This window comes from Macrotis lagotis, chromosome 4, assembly GCF_037893015.1.
Source record: "Macrotis lagotis isolate mMagLag1 chromosome 4, bilby.v1.9.chrom.fasta, whole genome shotgun sequence".
Classification (NCBI taxonomy): Eukaryota; Metazoa; Chordata; class Mammalia; order Peramelemorphia; family Peramelidae; genus Macrotis; species Macrotis lagotis.
Window position 1 is genome coordinate 203,010,225 of NC_133661.1, and position 21,648 is coordinate 203,031,872.

At 35.4% G+C, this 21,648-nt stretch overlaps 1 protein-coding gene across 1 annotated transcript in view; it reads left to right on the plus strand.

Moving 5' to 3' along the window:
* Positions 1-21,648, plus strand: part of LOC141522081 (neutral alpha-glucosidase C-like) — a 72,246-nt gene that overhangs the window by 33,901 nt on the left and 16,697 nt on the right. Inside the window, exons 13-24 of the mRNA XM_074235176.1 lie at positions 893-1,019; positions 2,623-2,702; positions 4,558-4,701; positions 6,519-6,615; positions 8,334-8,435; positions 9,542-9,785; positions 10,841-10,905; positions 12,814-12,890; positions 15,633-15,707; positions 18,087-18,200; positions 19,788-19,900; positions 20,593-20,696. Coding sequence (XP_074091277.1) covers positions 893-1,019; positions 2,623-2,702; positions 4,558-4,701; positions 6,519-6,615; positions 8,334-8,435; positions 9,542-9,785; positions 10,841-10,905; positions 12,814-12,890; positions 15,633-15,707; positions 18,087-18,200; positions 19,788-19,900; positions 20,593-20,696 — 1,342 coding nt within the window. The remainder of the gene's footprint in view (positions 1-892; positions 1,020-2,622; positions 2,703-4,557; positions 4,702-6,518; positions 6,616-8,333; positions 8,436-9,541; positions 9,786-10,840; positions 10,906-12,813; positions 12,891-15,632; positions 15,708-18,086; positions 18,201-19,787; positions 19,901-20,592; positions 20,697-21,648) is intronic.

Genomic DNA, 21,648 nt, shown 5'->3' on the forward strand with positions numbered 1-21,648 from the left:
AGTTTTCCTGTTGCCCTTCCAAGTTGTCCTTGGCAATCCCTGGACTGAATGGTCTGGAAACTACCATGGCTGCTTTCCTGGGATATTACAATTGTCTTAGGCTGGGAAATTTTTTCACTCAGTTTTTTTGTAGGTTCTGCCACTCTAAAATTTAGTTTAGAGTCATTATTTAAATGTATTTGGATTGGCTTGGGGAATAACTGGGGCAAGTCCCTGCCTTTATATCACCATCTTGACTCCACTTCTAACCATCTTTTTTTTTTTTTAGGTTTTTGCAAGGCAAATGGGGTTAAGTGGCTTGCCCAAGGCCACACAGCTAGGTAATTATTAAGTGTCTGAGATCGGATTTGAACCCAGGTACTCCTGACTCCAAGGCCGGTGCTTTATCCACTACGCCACATAGCCGCCCCATTTCTAACCATCTTTTTAAAAAAACAAACAAATAAATAAATAAGGATCTCTGGATAGATTTCAGATGGTCAGTAGATTTGGTTGGGGGGAAAAATACATCTTTATTTTCCTTAACCTTTAACTGGAACATTGCATTTCCTTTAATTAGTTGCAGACAGATAGTGTTCTCAGAATGAACTCATACTATTTACCGGACCAGACTGCCAGAGAGCAATTCAGTAAGCAGAGATGGAGGATAGACCCGACTGTTGGTCTGTTGGTTCCCAGGAGCATTGTGAAAAATAAAATTCAGGAATAAAAGGCAGAGAGCTTCTGGTTTTTGGGCCTCTACCAGGAGTATCTCACATTTTAAAGGTTTTTTTTTAAGAGGATATAAGCCAGTAAACCCAGAAATCTGAGGTGCTGGTACATCTTCGGTTCCCATTGATAAACATTGTGTGTCTAATATTGACCAAATATTCAAATCTCTTTATATCAACAGGTTGTGGTCATTTCCGATCCCCACATTAAGGTTGATCTCAAGTACTCATTGTACTCTCAAGCAAAAGCCAAAGGCTACTTTGTGAAAAACAACAAAGGCAGAGACTTTGAGGGAATATGTTGGCCTGGTAAGTTAACATTCTGTTTGTCTTATTACTCTTATTTTCCCCCAGTGTTATTGAGTAAATATTATACTAGAACAATAATAATAATCACAAGGATGAGAAGAATGAGATCACAGGATCATATGGCTAGAGACGCCATCAAGCCTGAACCTCTAATTTTACAGAGAGGAAATGGACTCAAAGGGATAAAGAGACTTTACAAAATAATAATAATTAAATCCATGTAGAAATAAGATGAACCAATTAGGTGAAGTAGTAGATAGAGCACTGGGTCTGCAGTGGGGAGGATCTGGCCTTAGACACTTAAGTTGTATGACCCTAGGCAAGTCACTTAACCCAATTTGCCTTACTTCTTCATCTGTAAAATGGCTGGAGAAGAAAATGGAAGGTCACTCCAGTATCTCAGTCAAGAAAACCCCCAAATGAGGTCACTAAGAATTGGACATGACTAAACAATAACAGAAAAACAGGACAAGATACCTATTATCTCTATCATCTTGTCTGCTACTAGATCAAGATATTTTCCATGAGCCTCACATCATAATACTTTTATTCAACTTCAAAAGCAGCTATTAATAACACATTAACTATAAAAGAATAATGGCAAGATAGTGACTAGTCTCAGAACTGTTTCTGTCAGAACTCCATTGGACAAGATTATAGCTGACATCTATATAATACATTAAGGTTTGCAAATCACTTTACATTTTCTCAATAAACCTGTGAGATAAGTACTGTAAATATTATTATCCCCATTTTACATATGATAAATAAATATTGCATAATGTATTATACAATAAACACAAATAAATGTGATAACTGATTTACTTAGTTATATCTAAAGCAGGATTCAAGCCTGACCAATACTAAATACTACTGACCAATACTCTATTCACCATATTTCTTCTTGTTGTTTTTAAGTGATGTCTGACTCTTGGTGACGCTCTTTGGGGTTTTCTTGGCAAAGATATGGAAGTAGTTTGACTTTTTCTCCTCCAGACAATTATACAAATGAGGAACTGAGGCCCACAGGTTAAAATAACTTGTCTAGGGTCACAAAGCTTGAAAGTGTCTGAGGCAAGATTGAACTCATTTTCCTGATTCCAGACCTGGTTCTCTATCCATTGAGCCATCTACCAACTCTACATTGTGCTATACTGCCTTTCTTACCAATACGGATCTAGATGCCACTTGCCTAGAACATCCACTGTTCAGAGATATTCTCCTAGAAATATAGTTCCCCAGAACCCAGAGATTATCACTGAGATCCAATACTCCAATAAATTTTGTTTCCCACCAATAATCCTCTTTTTACCATGAATGCCTTGACTTATGTTATAGGAGATAGCTTTTTTTATTATTATTGTTTTTGCAAGGCAATGGGGTTAAGTACCTTGTCCAAGGTCACTTAGCTAAGTAAGTGTTAAGAGGTCAGATTTGAATTCAGGTCCTCCTGACTACAGGACCAGTGCTCTATCCACTGTGCCGCCTAGCCACCCCAAGATAGCTCTTTCAATAGTTTTTTCCCCCTTAGTAGTTCTCAGCCTGTATCCTCCTTGAAATTATGACTATTGTTAGCATGCTACTTGTTGTTCTCTTCCTACAGGGGTCTCTTCTTACCTGGATTTCACAAATCCCAAAGTACGAGAATGGTATTCAAGTCTTTTTGCCTTCTCTGAATATCATGTAAGTTTTTAATTCCCTCTTGTCCTTCCCTATTACTCACATTATATGATAGATTTTTTATTAATAATATTGATAGATAACATTTCTACTTTACTTTTATTATATATTATCTTGTATCATACAAATTTTTGTACCTTTTTATAAGACCTAGCTAGAAGGGACTATAAAAATTAGCTAGACCAATCCCTTCATTTTGCAGCTGAGGAAATTGAGACCCAGAAAAGTTAAGTAATTTTATGACCATCACATAGGCAATGTTATAACCTTCCACCCCCTCATTAAATCATAAGCTACTTGAGATCAGAGATTCTGACATTTTTCTGCCTTTTATCTCCCAGGGTCTACCACCAATGTTAATTTGTGGTAGATAACCTAGTATTTATTGGATTGAGTTGAAATGCACAATAGGTACATCATTAAGATCCATTTCTTCTTAGCCCAGCCATGGACTTGGGCTGAGAAAGTTCTGTAGGGCAGGGTGAAGCCTCCCTGTTTGGGGAAATGAAGGAAGGCATCATAATAATTTGGAGTAAAAGCACTGTGCATTGCTGAGCTGAGGACTAGTAGATGAAAAATAGTATTCTCAGGGAAAAGAGGGTCAAAGCAAGAGGCAAAAACTGATACTGATGTACAAAGGTATTTATAGCAGCTCTTTTTGTGGCAGCTAAGATTTGGAAAGTGGGTTGATACCCATCAATTGGGGAATGACTGAGCAAATTGTGGTATATGGTTGTATTGGAACACTATTGTGCTATTAGAAATGATGAGCAGTTATGATTTCAAAAAAACCTGGAAAGACTTCCATGAACTGATGCAGAGTGAAGTGAGCAGAACCAGGAGAACATTGTAACAGAAACGTTGTATGATGAACAATTGTGAATGACTTAACTATTCTCAGTTATACAATAATCCAAGACAATCCCAAAGGATGAAAAAATGCTTTCTGCCACCAGAGGAAATCTGAATACAAACTTTTACTCTCTTCTTTTCTTTTCTTTTTTTTTTTTTTTGGTTCAATTCTTCTACAAAATGACTAATATGGAAATATAACTTACATAATTGCACATATATAACCTATATCAGATTATTTGCCATCTCAGGGAGCAGGGAAAGAAGAGAAAAATGGGATAGAATTTGGAATTCAAAATTTAAAGAACAATGTTAAAATTATTTTTACATGTAATTGGGGAAAAAATAAAATATTGTAAAAAAGCAGTAACAAGAGGGCAAGTGAAGAGATATGGTCAAGATTTAGACTGCAGGAATTCAAATTATGAAAAAATAAAGGGTATTATGACTTGACATGGAGTTTCCTCAATTTGTTGTTTTCAGCTTTATTAAAAATATGTAATATTTTATGTCTAACAGCATGAGGTCATCTCCTAAAGTGATTATAGCTACATAGCTTTTGATGCACTAACTGTTCTTTCTAACAACAATTTTATCTTCATGCTGACAAATAGTTAAGTATGTGGAAGAGATAATTTAACCTGGACTATAATTTTCCCAGTAGAGAAGGGATTCTTAACCTGGGCTCCCCAGATTTGGGGGGGGGGTCTATGAACTTGAATTGGGAAAAAATTCAACTTTATTTTCATTAGCCTCTAATTAAAACTTAGCATTTCCTTCAATTATAAATTTTTTTAAAAAACCATTATTCTTAGAAGAGGTCTGAGACTGACAAAGGGAAGCCATGATACAAAAAGGGTTAGGAACTCCTTGCCCTTGAGGATTTATTTGAAGATGAGCAGAAAAATGAAAGTGTTGCAAGTTAATGTTTTAAAAGCACTAAATCTCTAAATCTCCATCACCAATTAATTGTATTGTTTTCATGGCTGTGGCTATTAATACTTAGGATTCTACTGACATCCTCTTTATATGGAATGATATGAATGAGCCCTCTGTCTTTAAAGCTCCAGAGAAGACTATGGAGAAGAATGCTGTTCATTATGGCAATTGGGAACACAGAGACCTTCACAACTTATATGGCTTTTACCAGGTAGGATATACAAAAGAAAAGAAGTTAAATCTACCTTATACTGCCCTCAATAACTCATCTCCCCTCCCACCTTTCCAGCATTCCTACATCTTATTCTTCTATATATACTTTGTGAGTCAGTGACACTGACCTTATTGCTATTTCTCACACAAGCCACTTTATCACCTTACTTTGTATGTTTTCATTGGCACCATGTCCCCCATCCCTGGACCTCTCTGATTCTTCTTTATTTCCTCCTGGCTTCTCTGACTCCCTTAAGATTTCAACTAAAGCCTACTTTTTGCAAGAAGCTTTTGCCAGAACTCCTTAATCTTCTCTCTCTTGCTTATCTCTAAATTATTTACTATCTCAGGGAGCAGGGAAAGAAGAGAAAAATGGGATAAAATTTGGAATTCAAAATTTTGCAGTCGTTGTTGTGTCATTTCAGTTATGTCTGATTCTTTGTGATCTCATTTGGGATTTTCTGAGCAAAGATACTGAAAACTGAGGCAAACCGGGTTAAGTGTGACTTTGCCCAGGGTCACACAACTAGTTAGTGTCTGAAACTAGATTTGAACTCAGGAAGATGAATCTATCTGGCACTGTACCACTTAGCTGCCCAATTTATCTTGCATTAATCTTGTTTGTATGAGCTCTCTGAGAATGGATACTGGGTTTGGGAGGGTTTTCAATTTATTTTGTATTGTTTTATCTTCCTTTGTATCCTCAGCATGTAGCACATTCTTAATAAATACTCGACCTTAATCTTCAAAAAACTGATTTCTGTAACTTGAATTCACAGCCACAAGGTGGCATAGTAATACTACAGTCAGTCAAAGATGTAAGATCTGTGTTACGAATATCATTGAAAAGAGGCTTGGACACTTCTCCCACCTTTTTAAATGATCAAAAATATAAATTCACTAAAATAGCTAAGAACAAGCAATTTTAATTATCAAAGCATATAATTCCATTGTACAAACCTAAATGAAATTTAGCCTAGGTCCATTTGTTATCTCTCTCTCTCACTTTGAGAGAAACATCAGGATTTAATGGAAAGAATATTGGATTTAGAGTCAAGAAACTTAGGTTCAAGTAGTTACGTGTCAACTGGTGTATAATACTCAGTTTCTTCATTACAAAATGGGAATAATAATGGTTAACACTATCTACCTCATAGGGTCAATAAAGTCCTAATAATTGATAATAATAGCAATAAAACATTGGCATTTCTTACTACATAAAACATTTTGATCATAGGTTTCTTTTCTTTTTCTTTTTTTGTGAGGCAGTGAGATTAAATGACTTGCCCAAGATCACACAGCTAGGTAATTATCAAAATGTCAGGTCACATTTGAACTCAGATCTTCTTGCCACCAGGGTCAGTGCTCTATCCACTGTACCACCTAGCTGAATGCATGACCCACCCACACCCCCATCATAGATTTCTTAAAGGAGATTTTAAGCTTTTTTTCCATTATGTCATGATAACCATTTGATTGTGGCCACTTGCTAATAGATGGAAAGTTGCAAACACTTGTTATCCAGATCTACCTACATTTACTGCAGTATTTCTCATATTCAAATTAATTCAAAAAACTTTTAGAAGTACCTGCAATGTGTCAGACACTCTGCTAAATGTGGGGTTATATTTTCCTTGCCTTTGTTCTGTTTGCTGCTATTATGCACAGGAATGATTTTCATCCAGGAAATAAAATAAAAACTAAATTAATTAAATGAATGAGGCTTTTTGGTAAAAGAACTAGATGTTGAAAACATCACTCACTCTTCTAGAACTGGGAAACCTCTTTGCTAGTATTTCTCCTTTGACTTTTCAGCAAATGGCTACAGCTGAGGGACTGATCCAGAGATCTAAAGGGGAGGAAAGACCCTTTGTTTTAACACGTTCTTTCTTTGCCGGATCACAAAAGTATGGTAAGAGCTGGCTTCTTTTTCCAAACTCATAAAGGCAGAATTATTACTCTGGCTTTCTTCTATCCTGTTTATTTATATAGCAAATAATGCTATCTTTCTTAAAAAAAAAAAAAAGTCCTTTGGCAATATGCACTGGGATGATGCTTTCTAAAATATATTTTAGTCCTCTGAGGTAGATTAACACCAGTCTTAAAAAATATGTGTTTACTTAATCCTGCCTGATGTGTAAAAGTAGCAGCTAGTAAGGTGAGCAGGAATTGAACTTTTGAGTTTGTTCATTTCAGGCTGTTTTCCATTGCTGTGGTCAGTTTTTACATCAGAGCAGCCTCTTAGATTTCTGGAACCAAGAAGCTGTACTTCCAGCTGACTTTGCTTTCCGTGCCCAGCTGTCCTACTGAGCCCTCCAGCTTAAAATAGACCTACCCCCTGCCAGAAGTCAGGATCTTCTAAACGGGGTCTATAGCAGAACCCAGCTTGGTAACAACTACAGATATAGATCTCACTGTCCTTGCTCTGTAGCAGAAGAAGGTCTATTTTAAGACTACAAAATAACTGGGAGCTGGGTGTCTGAGCCTGAGGCACCTCTGTCCAGAAGCAAAACACTCTCATCACTATGGGGAAACAAAGATCTCTCACTGTCCCCCTGAAAACCACCACTCACAATTCTAGGTATAACTAACTCACAATTCTTGGTATAACTAACTCCCAAAAGGAGATTACAGTGCCTGCCCAGAAATTTCCCATGCAAAAAATTTTAGTGAAGATGAGAAAGGTGACCTAAAAGTGAAGGAGCTGGTAGGTGAATTCTGAAAGAATATGGTTAGAAATTTTAAAAGCATTTCCAAACTTGTCTTAACAAGGATTTTTGAAAATATGCTTTACCATATCATCTCTGAGGACTTAATCACTGGAAGGTTGCTTGTTCTTCAGAGTTCCTTTAGGGAACTAATTTTCAGTTTAACTCCCCCAGCATGATATTAAAGGAAAGATTTTATGTAATCAATTTTAGAATATATAGGCATTATTCAGACATTTTTGACAAAAATAACCAGGTGATAGATTAAAAACAAAATCATCTCTGTGAATGTAAATTTCCAAATGGACATGGTGATTTCTGTTCATGAATATTTAAATATAAAAATATTCTGTTTAGTGTAATAATCATGTAGCTCCATATCATATAAAATTACAGAAAAAAATGAAAAAGCAGAGGAGCCTCTTCTTAAAGCAATTTTTCTTGCCCCAAGCTATCCTAAAATATTCATAACAAAAAAGATAGTTTCACAAATATTGTAAATTCACCAGGATGAGGATGGGAAAAAATACTAGGAATATATAGGTCTCTAGTAATCAGATGTCTCCCTCTGGGGGTCATCTTACTGCTTCCAACCTGTCTTTAAAAACCTTTCCTAAGTCAGATATTCCTCTAAATAGACTCACCTACATATCCGAAATTTGATATATTATGTGATATTTTAGTTTTTTTAAATACTACTGAAAGTAAAATTAAATACCCATTTTAAATAAAGTAAGCTTATTTTAACGTATTTTCAAGTGTATAAAAATATTTTTGTGCATTCTTAGATGACAGAAATAGCAGTTTTAATTGCTAGTTAGTCTATTACAAATAAGGAATTTAAGTGTTATATGTTAAATGACTTGGTGCTATTTTCCTCTAATTACTGTGTTCTTTTTATACCATGTTGTTCATGTCTCAGGTGCTGTATGGACAGGAGACAATGTATCAGAATGGGCTTACCTGAAAATTTCCATCTCAATGCTGTTGACTCTCAATGTTACGGGTATCTCTTTTTGTGGAGGTAAGATATAATCTGATACCCAGGACTAATAGTGTTAGGAAACAAAGGAACTGAGATATTTTCCTCCACATTGACTGTAAATCTCTGTCCATCAGTTACTTTGGACTTTTGCAAGGGTGAGAGAGAAAGAAAAAGGAGCAGTTGACTAGGAAAAAAAGAGAGAAGGAAGTAGAGAAGGAAAGATGGGAGGGAAACTCAAAATGAAGCTTCCAGCAAAAATGGAGAAGAAAATGAAACTTTCAGAGAAAGAATCACAGTGCTGCTGTCCTTTGTTTCCTCTTACCCCCAATCCCTTTCACCTAGGCAGATTTGATACCCAAAGATTATTTTTCATGAAACTCAGAGAGCAGTGTTCAGTTCCCCACGAAGACCAATAAGATCTGTGATCTTTAAAATCTGAACAGATATATATCAGCCTCACAGAAACTCACCTGTCCAGCCCATGGCAACACAGGAAACTGCTGATTATCTTTTCCTTTCCCACACATGTGATTTCTCAATAACTTGAGAGGTCTGAGCAATGAAACTGTTGTTGCTTAATCAACTGTTTCTGGCTTTATTTTAAACATTTGGGGTTCTTGGGGACAGCAGTTTTACCAATTTTCATATCAAGGAATTATGTCTGGACCAAGATGTTTGCTTGATCCAGAGTAGATATAAATGTCAAATCTGTATTATCTTTATTTCTTTGTATAATTTATTATATACTTCTGGTCTAGCTTTTGCTTTTAAATCAAATCCGTTATTCATAGTGATTTTCTGATCACATTTGGTGGACTTTTTACAGTTGTTATTTCTGGTAACTACAGACCTAAAGGAAAGATAGAACACATGATCTCACAGTGAAATAATGTCCTTCTTTCCTTCCATTGTAATTCTGTCCCCATGACCAGAACATATGATTGGATTCTGAAACAAATTGGATTTCTTGGGATGAAGACTCCTGTCTTTGGAGTGATAGGCACCTAATTACTCAGTTATCTTGGTCTTTATGGATGAAGACATAGCCCTTTTTCTTTTATTACTCTTGAAGGCCTTATTTTACTAATGTATTATTTACTGAAATACTCTTAGCCCCGTTTGGCCTTTTTTTTTTTAACAAACAGCTGATGTAGGTGGGTTCATTGGGGATCCAGAGCCAGAGTTACTGGTGCGCTGGTACCAGGCCGGAGCCTACCAGCCCTTCTTCCGAGGCCATGCTACCATGAAAACTAAGCGGCGTGAACCTTGGTTATTTGGAGAGAAATATACCAAGCTCATCAGAGAAGCCATCAAAGAGCGATATGCCCTTCTGCCTTATTGGTATTCTTTGTTCTACAACGCACATGTGGCATCTGAACCAGTCATGAGGTAATAAAGGATTCATCCAACTAAGGTATCCTACTTCCCAACAAATGACAAAAGATCATTTCAGGGATAGGAGCAAGAGAAATACCCTAGTTACCTAATTATAAAGAGAAAGTCTTTAAAGGAAATCAGTGTGTTTATTTTATTATATTATATTTTATTGTACAAACATTTATTGTAGGTACACTCACTGTACAAGGCATGGTAGGTATTGTGGGGAATATGTGGTAGGTAAAAAACAAAAACAAGTCCCTGTGGCTTAATGATTAAAGTTTTATTTGTTTTTTAAAAGAAAACAGTGATATTTCTAAAAGGGAAAGAGTGATTCTACAATTTTCTTAAGTTCAGATGTTGCTGAATTGAATTTTTGGAGTCTTGTGCTTTAAGCCTGTCCCTGTGTTGGATACTTCCAAAGTCTCTGGTTTGGAGTAAAGTGTTTTGGGTCTTTTTTTTCTTCTTCTAAAAAGAAGAGGAACAACTTCTTGAATTTTAAAGAAAGCATATGTGTACCTCAAGCCTAGAGTAATGTCCTGTATAAAAAGAGTAGGTAATTACAAAGACTGGGAAATTAACCAAATGAGAGTATATCTTTGAAAAGAAGTCATATTCATGTTGAAGCCAGATTTTTGGCTTGTTTTTTAAAATCAACTTAATTATCTCTCAAATAACTATGGACAATATAATACAACAGTGTCATGTCAGTGATGGCAGTGATTGTCAGTGGCCTGAATAGGCACACTGTTTATGGTTTTGGTTTTTGCTAAAATTTTTACTTGTTCTACATAATTCAAAAATATGTAAATATTAAAGGAAAGAATAGTGAGGATTTACAGATAACCAGAATTCTCAGTCTCATTGGAATATTTGGACCAAGACTTTTTCTTTGCATAAGACAATGTTGAATTATATCAACTGCTCTTAGAATCTTGAATCCCAAAAACTTTTCTGTTTATTGGTCACAGTTTAAAAAAACCTCTTGAAAGCTTTATGAAATATGTGAATACTTGTGTGAATAAGGAAGAAGAAAAGAAACAATATTTTTCCTTTCCTTTTCCTAGGCCCCTCTGGGTAGAATTTCCAAAGGAATTGTCAACTTTTGGTGTGGAAAATGAGTACATGTTAGGTGAGCTGATTATTCTTTGTGCTTTCTTATAGTAAACCAGAAAATTTATCATTAAGGTTTCTGATATTAGAGCATTCAGATTATATGGATGTACAGGGAAGAAGAAAAAAACATTCCACTATAAGATTTTTTAGTACTTAATTTATTTTTTGTTTTGTTTTGGTTTTTTTTTAGGTTTTTGCAAGGCAAATGGGGTTAAGTGGCTTGCCTAAGGCCATACAACTAGGTAATTATTAAGTGTCTGAGACCGGATAGTACTTAATTTATTAGCAAGATCATAATACTATTTGAGGCAAGCTTGGTGGCCCAGAGGATAGATTGCAGATCTGAAGACAGGAAGATTCTTCTTCCTAAGTTCAAATGTGACCTCAGACACTTACAAGCTATATGTCCCTGGGCAAGTCCCTTCACTTAGTTTACCTTGCTTTTCTCATTTATAAAATGAGCTGGAGAAGAAGTTAGCAAACCACTACAGTGTCTCTACCAAGAAAACCCCACATGGGATCACCAGGAGTCAAATATGATGGAAACAACTAAAAAAACAACAACATTATTTTCTAATATCTTTTATATAAAGTTCACATTAGCATTGATTTCTGGAAGTGGCATATTCCCAAAAGACCCATTTTTGCAGTTCAGTCTGGCTTTATGAACCTTCCTTATGAAATCCAATTTAGGATTTTAATTTCCAGACCCACACCCCACTAGCAAGATTCTTACAATTCAGAGATGTCCCAGAGTCATATAAAAATTGACTCCATGTTCAAATTTTTAAAGTTTCTTTTGCTGACTTTTTCCTTTTTTTAAGGAATGAAAGTAGAGTACATGCTATCAATATAGTTAAAGTGAGCTTGTCATTTTGGGAATAAAGGCTCTTAAGTTCATTGCCAGAAAAGCAAGTGTAAGCAAGAGGAGAACACAAGGAGGTAGAGGGAATGTAGAAGGAGAAGACCCCAATAGAGAAGAGGTCATATGCCCACCTGTACTTCAGTTAACTCTCTGAAACAGTTCCCACTATAAATATAAAAGGTTCATGGACTCTTCAGAAAAACAATGTACCCCCAGTAGCAATGGACTCAATGATACTACAGGCGCCTGAAGAGCTAGTGCCTCCAATGCCTGCCAAACTTTCAGAGTCTCCTGGCTGGAAGAGATAGTTGAACTCAGCATAGGAATCACACATGCTGGTATCTTTACTGAAGCATTGAACTCCCTGCATCTACAGACACATCTTTATACCATTAGTCCCTTAAACTTTAAAAGGACAGAAAATGGGTTTTTGGATGTCTGATAAGAAAAATAATTTCCTGAATAAATTGTAGTATATGTATGTGATGGAACACTATTGTTCTATTAGAAACCAGGAGGGATAGGAATTCAGAGAAGCCTGGAAAGACTTGCATGAATTGATGCCAAGTGAGATGAGCAGAACCAGAACATTGTATACTCCAACAGCAACATAGGGTGATGAACATCCTTGATGGACTTGCTCATTGCATCAGTGCAATAATCAGGGACAATTTTAGGGTATCTGTGATGGAGAACACCATCTATATCCAAAGAAAGAATTGTGGAGTTCAAACAATGACCAAAAATAATTATTATTACTTTCAATTAAAAAAAAGTTGTCTTATGTACAACATAATTTTACTATCTCTAATATTTTATTTTTTCCTCAAGGATATGATTTTTCTCTCAACACATTAAATTTTGATCAGTGTATAGCATGGAAACAATGTAAAGATTATCAGATCGTTTTCTGTGGGGGGGAGGGGGGAAAGATGTAAAATTCAAAATCTTACAAAAAAATGATAGAAACTACTATTGTATATAATTGGAAAACAAATGAAATATTTATATAATAAAAAAGGAAAAATAATTTCATTTATTTTCCATTCTTTCTTTTAGGAAGTGCTTTGCTAATACATCCAGTCACGGAACCAAAGGTCTCAAAGGTTGATATGTTTCTGCCTGGGTCTAAAGAGGTAAGAATGAATAATGTTATCCCATATTATCTATGACCTTTATTCTTTTTATTTTTTTTAGGTTTTTTGCAAGGCAACTGGGGTTAAGTGGCTTGCCCAAGGCCACACAGCTAGGTAATTAGTGTTTGAGACCGGATTTGAACCCAGGTACTCCTGACTCCAGGGCTGGTGCTTTATCCACTGGTGCCACCTAGCCGCCCCGACCTTTATTCTTTAAAGAAAAACATTCATCTCTTCCATTTTATATCAATATCCCTTCCTAATGACTCTCATCACTGGTTGACCTTCCCAGTAGAACCTTCCCAGATTGGCTGGCCAGGTGGCACAGTGGCTAGAGGACTACACCTGAAGTCAGGAAGACCTGAGTTCAAATCAAGCCTCAGATACTTTCTAGCTGTGTGATCCTGGATGAGTCACTTAACCTCTGTTTGCCTCAGTTTCCTTTACTATAAAAATGGGGATAATAATAGCACCTACCTTCCAGGGTTGTTGTGAAAGTCAAACAAGACAGTCTTTGTAAAGTGCTTAGCACAAAACTGGAACATAGTTGGCATGATCTGAATGCTTGTTCCCTTCTTTCTCCCCTTTCCTTGTGATTAGGTAGATACGGAAACAGCTGGCCATTATTTATAGACTCAGAACATGAAGCATAAGTATGCAGACGTAGCAGATTTTTTAATTTACCATTTTCTGTCCATGGCCTAAGTATATGGATTAACTTTTAACTTTCAGGCATGATCTCCAGCCCTTAAAATGCTTTCTTGGTTCAATAAGCAAGTTAATATTCATTCAGGGCTTTTGTTCAGCATGCCATTAGAAAGTCTGCAAGAAACTAAAGGTAGAATAGACATCAAAATTGCACAAATCAATCTATATATATGTGTGTGTATATATACATATATACATGCTCATTTTGTTGTTGTTAAATTGTTTCAGTCATGTCCAACTTTTTATGACCTCATCTGGGATTTTCTTGGCAAAGATGCTGGAATAGTTTGCCATTTCCTTCTTCAGTTCATTTTACATGTAAGGAAACTGAGGCAAAAAAGAGTTAAGTGACTTTCCGAGGCTCACACAGCTAGTAAATGTCTGAGGTCACATTTGAACTCAGGTCTTCCTGATTCCTGGCCTAGTACTCTATTCATTGTACCATCTAGCTATTCTTAGATACATAGATGGATAGATGGATGTTAATATGTAAATAATATGTGTGTGTGTGTGTGTGTACATCTGGATGTGTATGTGTGTCTATATATCATGTATGTATGTATGTATATATAGCATATATACTTCAAATCCACAGGTGATCTACAGATGTTCCGCATTTCACCATTTAGTCAATAGTTTCATCTTTTTTTTTCACACCTATACTTTACCAAAGCTGCTTATAAATAAGAAAAGAAAATTTAAAAAGCAAAGAAGAAAGACCTGGATATAACCCCTACAGTTTAGATCATTGGTTCTCAAAAACCCTTTCAGGAGGTCTACGTGGTCCAAACTATTCTCATTGTAATTCTCAGATGTTTTAACTTTAGCAATAGATAAAACTCATACCAACAGGAGCTCTTGGGGGTCTTCAATTTTTAAGAGTGTAAAGAGGTCCCAAGATAAATATGCCTGAGAACCACTGGTCTAAATAATTGGCTCCTGAATAATGAAAACTTAACAATGCTTCCATTATTATTTCATAAGTGTATATAAACATGATGATCAGGATGGTGATAGAGAAGAAGAAATCTAACATTTATATAAGACTTTCAGGTTTACAAAACAATATCTCATTTGATCATCGCAGTAGTCCTGTAAGGTAGCTATTATTATTCCCATTTTAGAGATAAAAGAACTTGAGACTGAAACAGTGACTTTTCCAGAGTAACAAGCTAGTAAATATCTAAACAAGTTTTAAACATTATGATTCCAAGTTCTGCACTCTTCAAGTTCTAGTCTGTGAAATTACTTCAGAGATTCTTTTGGTACTTTAGTAGCTAAGTTCAGGAGATCTGTAGATGTAGTTCAAGACTAGTCACCTTATTTCAGAATTCTACTATATTTTGCAACAATATTCTAACATATTCATACATATATTGGTCAGCTAGGTGGTGTAATGGATAGAGTACCTGACCTGGAGTCTGAAAGACCTAAGTTGAAATCTGACCTTAGGCACTTAATGACCCTGAGCAAGTCACTTAACCCTTTACATCTGAATTTCCTTATCTGTAAAATGAGCTAGAGAAGGAAATAGCAAAGCACTCCTATATCTTTGCCAAGAAAACTCCAAATGGGGTTATATAGTTGGACATGACTAAAAAGTGGCTGAACGACAATAATATACATATATATACATACATATATATTTATGTATATTCTTCCTAAGTTTCTTTCTTTTTAAAATTTATTATTCCTTCTTTAACTAACCACTGCCCATTTGCCACCATTGCTACCATTCCCCTCTTATAATTTTTCTTCTTTCTTAATTTCTTTTTCTCTCCTTCCTAATTCCTCTTTCTTTTTGCCTTTTTCCTCCCTTATACTGCTCCTTGTGGCATGGAAAATATTAGACGTTTATAGCTAGCTACTTTAGCTCTTTTTAAGTCTTCACATCTCTTAATATTTATCCATGAAAATAAATCCAGTTATTTGAACATTCTAGTTATTTGGATTTTAGATAAACTGAAGTTTATTGTTTAAGGAAAATCTTCACCCCCTTATTAATATATTTTTGGTTGATCTATTCCTAATCAGATCTGGTATGACTTTCGGACATTTAATCATTGGGATGGAGCACAAACCCTGAAAATACCTGTTACCTTGGATAGTGTAAGTTATATTTAGATCTTTGTTGTAATCTGCTTCATTCACTTAGATCCAAAAACTCTAGAGTTCTGCCTAATAACATATTCCATTTCTAGTGGAAAATATAAGAATCACTCATAAACCACTAGGATTAATAGGAATTTATTGTGAGTAAAAATTCTTAGAGAATTGGCTAGTAAGCTAGCCAATAATCAGCAAATTGATGGTCAGTGGTTTCTATCGGTAACTAAAGACAAGAAAGGGAAAATTTGAAACACCTTAAAATGGATGTGTTCCTTCTGACAGTGAACTCCCCTGACAAATGAAACACAACCTTAATTGGTGGACATTTAATGAGGAGATGGCCTAGAAAATCTAGTGTGGATTGATCAGGAGACTCAGCTATCTTAGTAACTAGATTACTCTAAACTCTAATGAAGGGACCAAGGTCACACAAGTGGCTTTTGGTAACTCTTAGTAGTGAGAACCAGTCCACTCTGACTTCTACTTTGGGGACAAACAAAAGCCAGGCACCTATTTTGGTGGGGTCCAAGTCCTAGTTAACCAGAAGGTACTTTGGGGCTAGGAGGAATCATATTTCTGGTCTTGTCTTTTAAAGACTGACTGACCTTTTCAGGAATGGGGTCTTAATAAAAATAGAAGGAAAAAGATGGATTACAAATTAATAATTATATTTTAATATATTAGTACAATATTAATTCCTCTCAAGCCTTATCTAGTGCAATGTATAACTTGAACAGTCATCCCATCTACAACATTCCTACATTCCTGGCAAATGGTTGTCTAGATCCTTAATGATGGAAGAATCCACTTCTTACTTATTCTACTTCAGGACAAGATAGGGGGTTTTTCCTTATATTTCAAGTCAAAGTTGGCTACTCTGTAACTTTAGGACTTTTCTTTTAGCAATGTCCTCAAAGGCTTAGCAAAATGTCAAAACTTTCATATGACAACATTTAAAGACAGATAACTCATCCTCAAATCCTTCTCCCTAAACATTTCCATATGTTATGGTCAGCCTCCAGTCTCTTATCTCTCACATATAACTTCTCTTTCTACACATTTGAATATTGGAGTCATGTAAATGAAGCACCACTGAAAACAGAAAGAAAAAGTAGTTCTCTTAGCATGCCACCTAGCATTTTCTTCCATAGGACCATGTCAAGGATTATAAATATTTATTGGGAATACTAGGCCTCTAAAAATACTTCAATAATGGTTCTGTTTGTAATTTAATTGCCATTTAAAATACATTAATAATGATGTATTAACTTTTACTTTAGAGCACATATATTTACTTCAATGATCTTCATCCCTTCATATGCCTATGGGGTCTGTCACTGAGATGATTGAGTGACATCTTTTTATGTACTGTATCATTGTCTGAGACCTTACTGTTAGGTACTCAGTAAATGTTCTAGAACTGAATGAGCCTCATTAACTTTTTACTAAATAATCAAAAAACATACTTCATAGCAACCAAAATAAAGACCTGAGTAGAACAGAGGTAGATAGGTATTCATTTTTAACATTCTCAAAAACATAGCATCATTACAAAAATTCCTACCTATATATATCTACCTAAGGTTCTTATTACAGCTGGACCTTTACTCTGAGTTCATCAATCTCTCTTCAGAGAAGTGGGTTAACTTGCCCAAAGTCACATTCTCTATATACTCCTTATTGTCATCTTAAGGGGAAGGAAATAGATTCGTAAAGTGAAGAAGAGCACTGAAGAAGAGCACATTAGTTGCAAGAACAATGAAAGAATGCTCATCTCCAAAAAAATATTTTTTAAAGAGCCCTTAATGGAATGCTATTTTGTGGTGAATATTTGATACAAACTTGTATTTAAAAGTGTGAGTTTTGGTTTTTAAACCAACATGATTTTGAACCTACTTCCCTGACTGGACAAAATAATAAGGAAGTAGGTGAAAAAATTCATTTTTGTTAAGTTGAGAATAAACATATCTGGACTATTCTGTAAAAGGAATCTATTCAGAGTAAAGGTATTTTGCCTTAGGGGAAAATCTAACATGTGACAGAATGGGGTTCATCACTTAGATATCAGTGGGGAAAATAGGTACAGGTGATAAGCAATTATTTTCCCCATTTATTTCTCCATTATTCCCCAATTATTTTCCCCTTTTAATAATAAATGGAGAAAAATCATTCTGTTTTAAATTGGACATGTGCTTTTTATATCTTCACTTCATTGACAGCCCTTCCTCCTGCCCTATCACTGTATTCAGAAACTGTGTTCACAAATTATTTGTGCCCCTAAGTTTACATTGGCATAGACAGTCATTGTAAAATCTAATCGTTCCACTTGGAGATTTTCTTATGTGAATTCTCCCACACTGAAATTTCTGTTCTTTCTAGATACCAGTATTTCAACGAGGTGGAAGTGTGGTACCAATGAAGACTGGTGTAGGGAAATCCACAGGATGGATGACCAATCTTCCATATAAACTTAGTATTGCTCTGGACAGTAAGGTACTTAGGAATTATTTCCTAGATCTTGATTTGATTACTTCTCTGCCTCTTCTAATGATAGCCTTCTGAGTATACAGTATAAATCATTTAAAAGTATGGAACTGGGGCGGCTAGGTGGCAGAGTGGATAAAGTACTGGCCCTGGAGTCAGGAGTACCTGGGTTCAAATCCAGTCTCAGACATTTAATAATTATCTAGCTGTGTGGCCTTGGGCAAGTCACTTAACCCCATTTGCCTTGCAAAAAAAAAAAAAAACCTTAAAAGTATGGAACTCCCACCTCCATGAAAGCCCCAGAGCAAGGGAACTTCTAACTTAGGCTTAAAAATGAACTTTTTACTTCCCTTGCTACATCTCTATTAAGGGATAATCATTGCTGGGATTAAAGTGTTCAGTGTCCACTATCAAATCCTTGGAATTTAGAAGTTACATCATAATTTTTTTTTGGAAATATATTCTAAACTATCTCCTAGGTTTTAATACAGCTAGATATTATGAGTTAAGGGTGAATCCTAATTCTAGGATCATAGAGTATGGGTATAAAGTATAAAAGGATTAGAGGTCAACCAGTTTACCATCTTTATACTGTTCTTCCCAGTTTTGTTCCATCTGGATATCTGACAATTTGAAATGACATCTTCCAGAGGAATGTAGGAAATCTGTAGTATTTCTCATCACAGCACTGGTTACACATATTGAAACTTCAGTAGGCTATCTGGTATTAGAGAATAGCTAGTAGAAGTAGTAGTAGTAGTAGTAGTAGTAGTAGTAGTAGTAGTAGTAGTAGTAGTAGTAGTAGTAGTAGTAGTAGTAGTAGAGAAGTCTCCTAAGGGCTCACAGCCACCTAGGACCAATTTAGAGATACTATAAAGCTGACCTAGATTGTAGTGATGTGACTGTCCAACCTTATGCCATGTGAATATTTGTTTCAATGTAGGGAGCCTCTTTTACTAATGAAGATTGCAACTTATCTTTGACTTAAATAGATATGACCTAGAAAGTTGCTTGAAGCACATACAGATGAAGTCACTTGCCCAAGATTTTTGTTCTTTTGACTTTTTCAAGACTTTTTTTCATCTGACTCAAGACCCCATTTAGTCTTTTTGGCAAAAGATACTGGACTGATTTGCCACTTCCTTATCCAGTTCATTTAGAGATGAGGAAACTGAAACAAACAAGGTTGATTTTCCCAGGGTCACACACAACTGGTAAGTGTCTGAGGCCACTGTTCAGGATTATATAGCCACCAAGTATAACAGGAAATATTCAAACTCAGACCTTTCTGATTCCAACTTTAGCATTCTCTTTATTACCCCAACATTGCTCCAGAATGTGATGGATTCACCATGCTAAGGGGTCCTGGCATACCTTGTATGTACCCTATTGTCTTCCACAATCTAAGAAGTACCAGTGGTGCCTGTCATTGAGGTGCATGAGTAGTTTTGACATATTATATCATTGTCTAAGATCTTACTGTTAAGCACTCAGTAAATGTTTGTGGCTTTGAATGAACTTTATTCTCTTTTCAATTATCTATCCTACCAGAAAATAATGGATAACTAGATTTTGTAACTTTCATTCTTTTTCCAGGGTTCTGCAAGTGGAAAACTTTACCTTGATGATGGACATTCATTTCAATACCACCAAAAAAAGCAGTTTCTTCATAGGAAGTTTTTATTCTCTAATGGTGTTTTGCAGTCCAGGTAATGGCAGCTAAGGACAGCTGTGGTTTTAATCACAAAATAATATATATATTTTAGTTGCTTCCTAATGTATAGAGGACATTTAAAAAAAAAGACCATCAAAAACCTTATATGGAATTCCTTATCCAACATTTCCTACCATGTATTTTTCCTTTCCTATTAAAAAAAAATGTTAAGGGTGGCTAGGTGACACAGTAGATAGGATATCGGTCCTGGAGTCAGGAGCACCTGAGTTCAAATATGGCCTCAGACACTTAATAATTACCTAGCTGTATGACTTTGGACAAATGTCTTAACCCCATTGCTTTAAATAAATAAAAATTTTTAAAAAAAGTTAAATCTGTGGTTCAGTGAAATCTTGTCACATTTGACCCTGAGTAACTTCCCACAAAATAATGGAATGATCAGGGTGAAGAGTTAGAAAGTCGCTGCAATTAGGAGTTTGGGTATTCAGGCCTCTGCATTTGAAGTAATTTTGTATCTTTGTTCATTTAATTATAAATGCTACCTAGATTGTTATTTATCCATCTTAGAGGGGCAGATATAAGGAAAAATACATATCACCCTCAGGAAGTCACAGACTACATTACTGGAAGAACAAACCTGATGACAACTTTGTGTGATTTTTTTTTAATTTTTCTCCAAATCTCCATTCCATTCCTTCATCTGAGGTTAACCGTATCTATTTCTAGATGTGCAGATGAAAATGGTCTTTATCACAGTGATTGTATGGTGGAAAAAGTTCTGATCCTAGGCTTCAAAAAGCAACCTTCCTCTGTGACTGTCCATTCTTCTGGTAAGAAAGTGGGTCATTCCTTATTTAGCCATCTTTTTTGCAAATGGGTGTGAATGTCTCCAGAACAAATCTACTGATCTTTACCCTCACTTTATACTCCCATTGGTCTTCTTAGTCAATAGATTAATTATCTAGAGATATATATGCACTATCAAATCCTGAGGGTTAAAAAAATTGCATCATAATTTTTCTGGAAATAATTTCTTGTCGTTGTTGTAATTGTGTTTCTATATTCCTTATTTTTTCCAATGACATGCAAAGATAGTTTTCAAGATTCATCTTTTTGTGAGCTTTTGAGTTCCACATTTTTCTGCCACCCTCCCCTGACAGTGAATAATCTGTTATAGGTTATATATGTATTATCATTTTTAACACATTTCCATACTAGTCATATTGTGAAAGAAGAATCATAAGTAAAGGGGAAAAACATGAAGAAGAAAGAAAAAACTTAAAACAAGTTTTAAAAAGTGAAAATAGTATGCTTTGATTTTATGGTTTTTTCCCTCTGGATGTGGATTGACATTGAAAATAATTTCTAAACTATGTCCTAGGTTTTTTTAATAGTTAGATATTGTAAATCATGAGTGAATCCTAATTTTAGGTTAATGAAGTTGGAAGGGACTTTAAAGGTCATCTAATTCAACCCCTTATTTTATAGAGAAGGAAACTGAAACATAAAAAGGTTAAGTAATATGCCCAAAGTCACACAGATATAAAGTGGCAGAACCAAGATTCATACAATGGGCATTTCACTCCAAACAGCACTATGTCCATTATTCCACACTGCTCTTTTATTTTAGATCTCTATCTTAGTGAGTTTTTCACATAAATTCCCCATGTTCATGTCTCAGTTTCTTTCCAACCAACTCCATAGACAAAACTGTGGGATTAATTTGACATCCTAAAAGTTCTTTGAGATTCATGGATAAAACTAGTGTGGCCAGGGATTCTT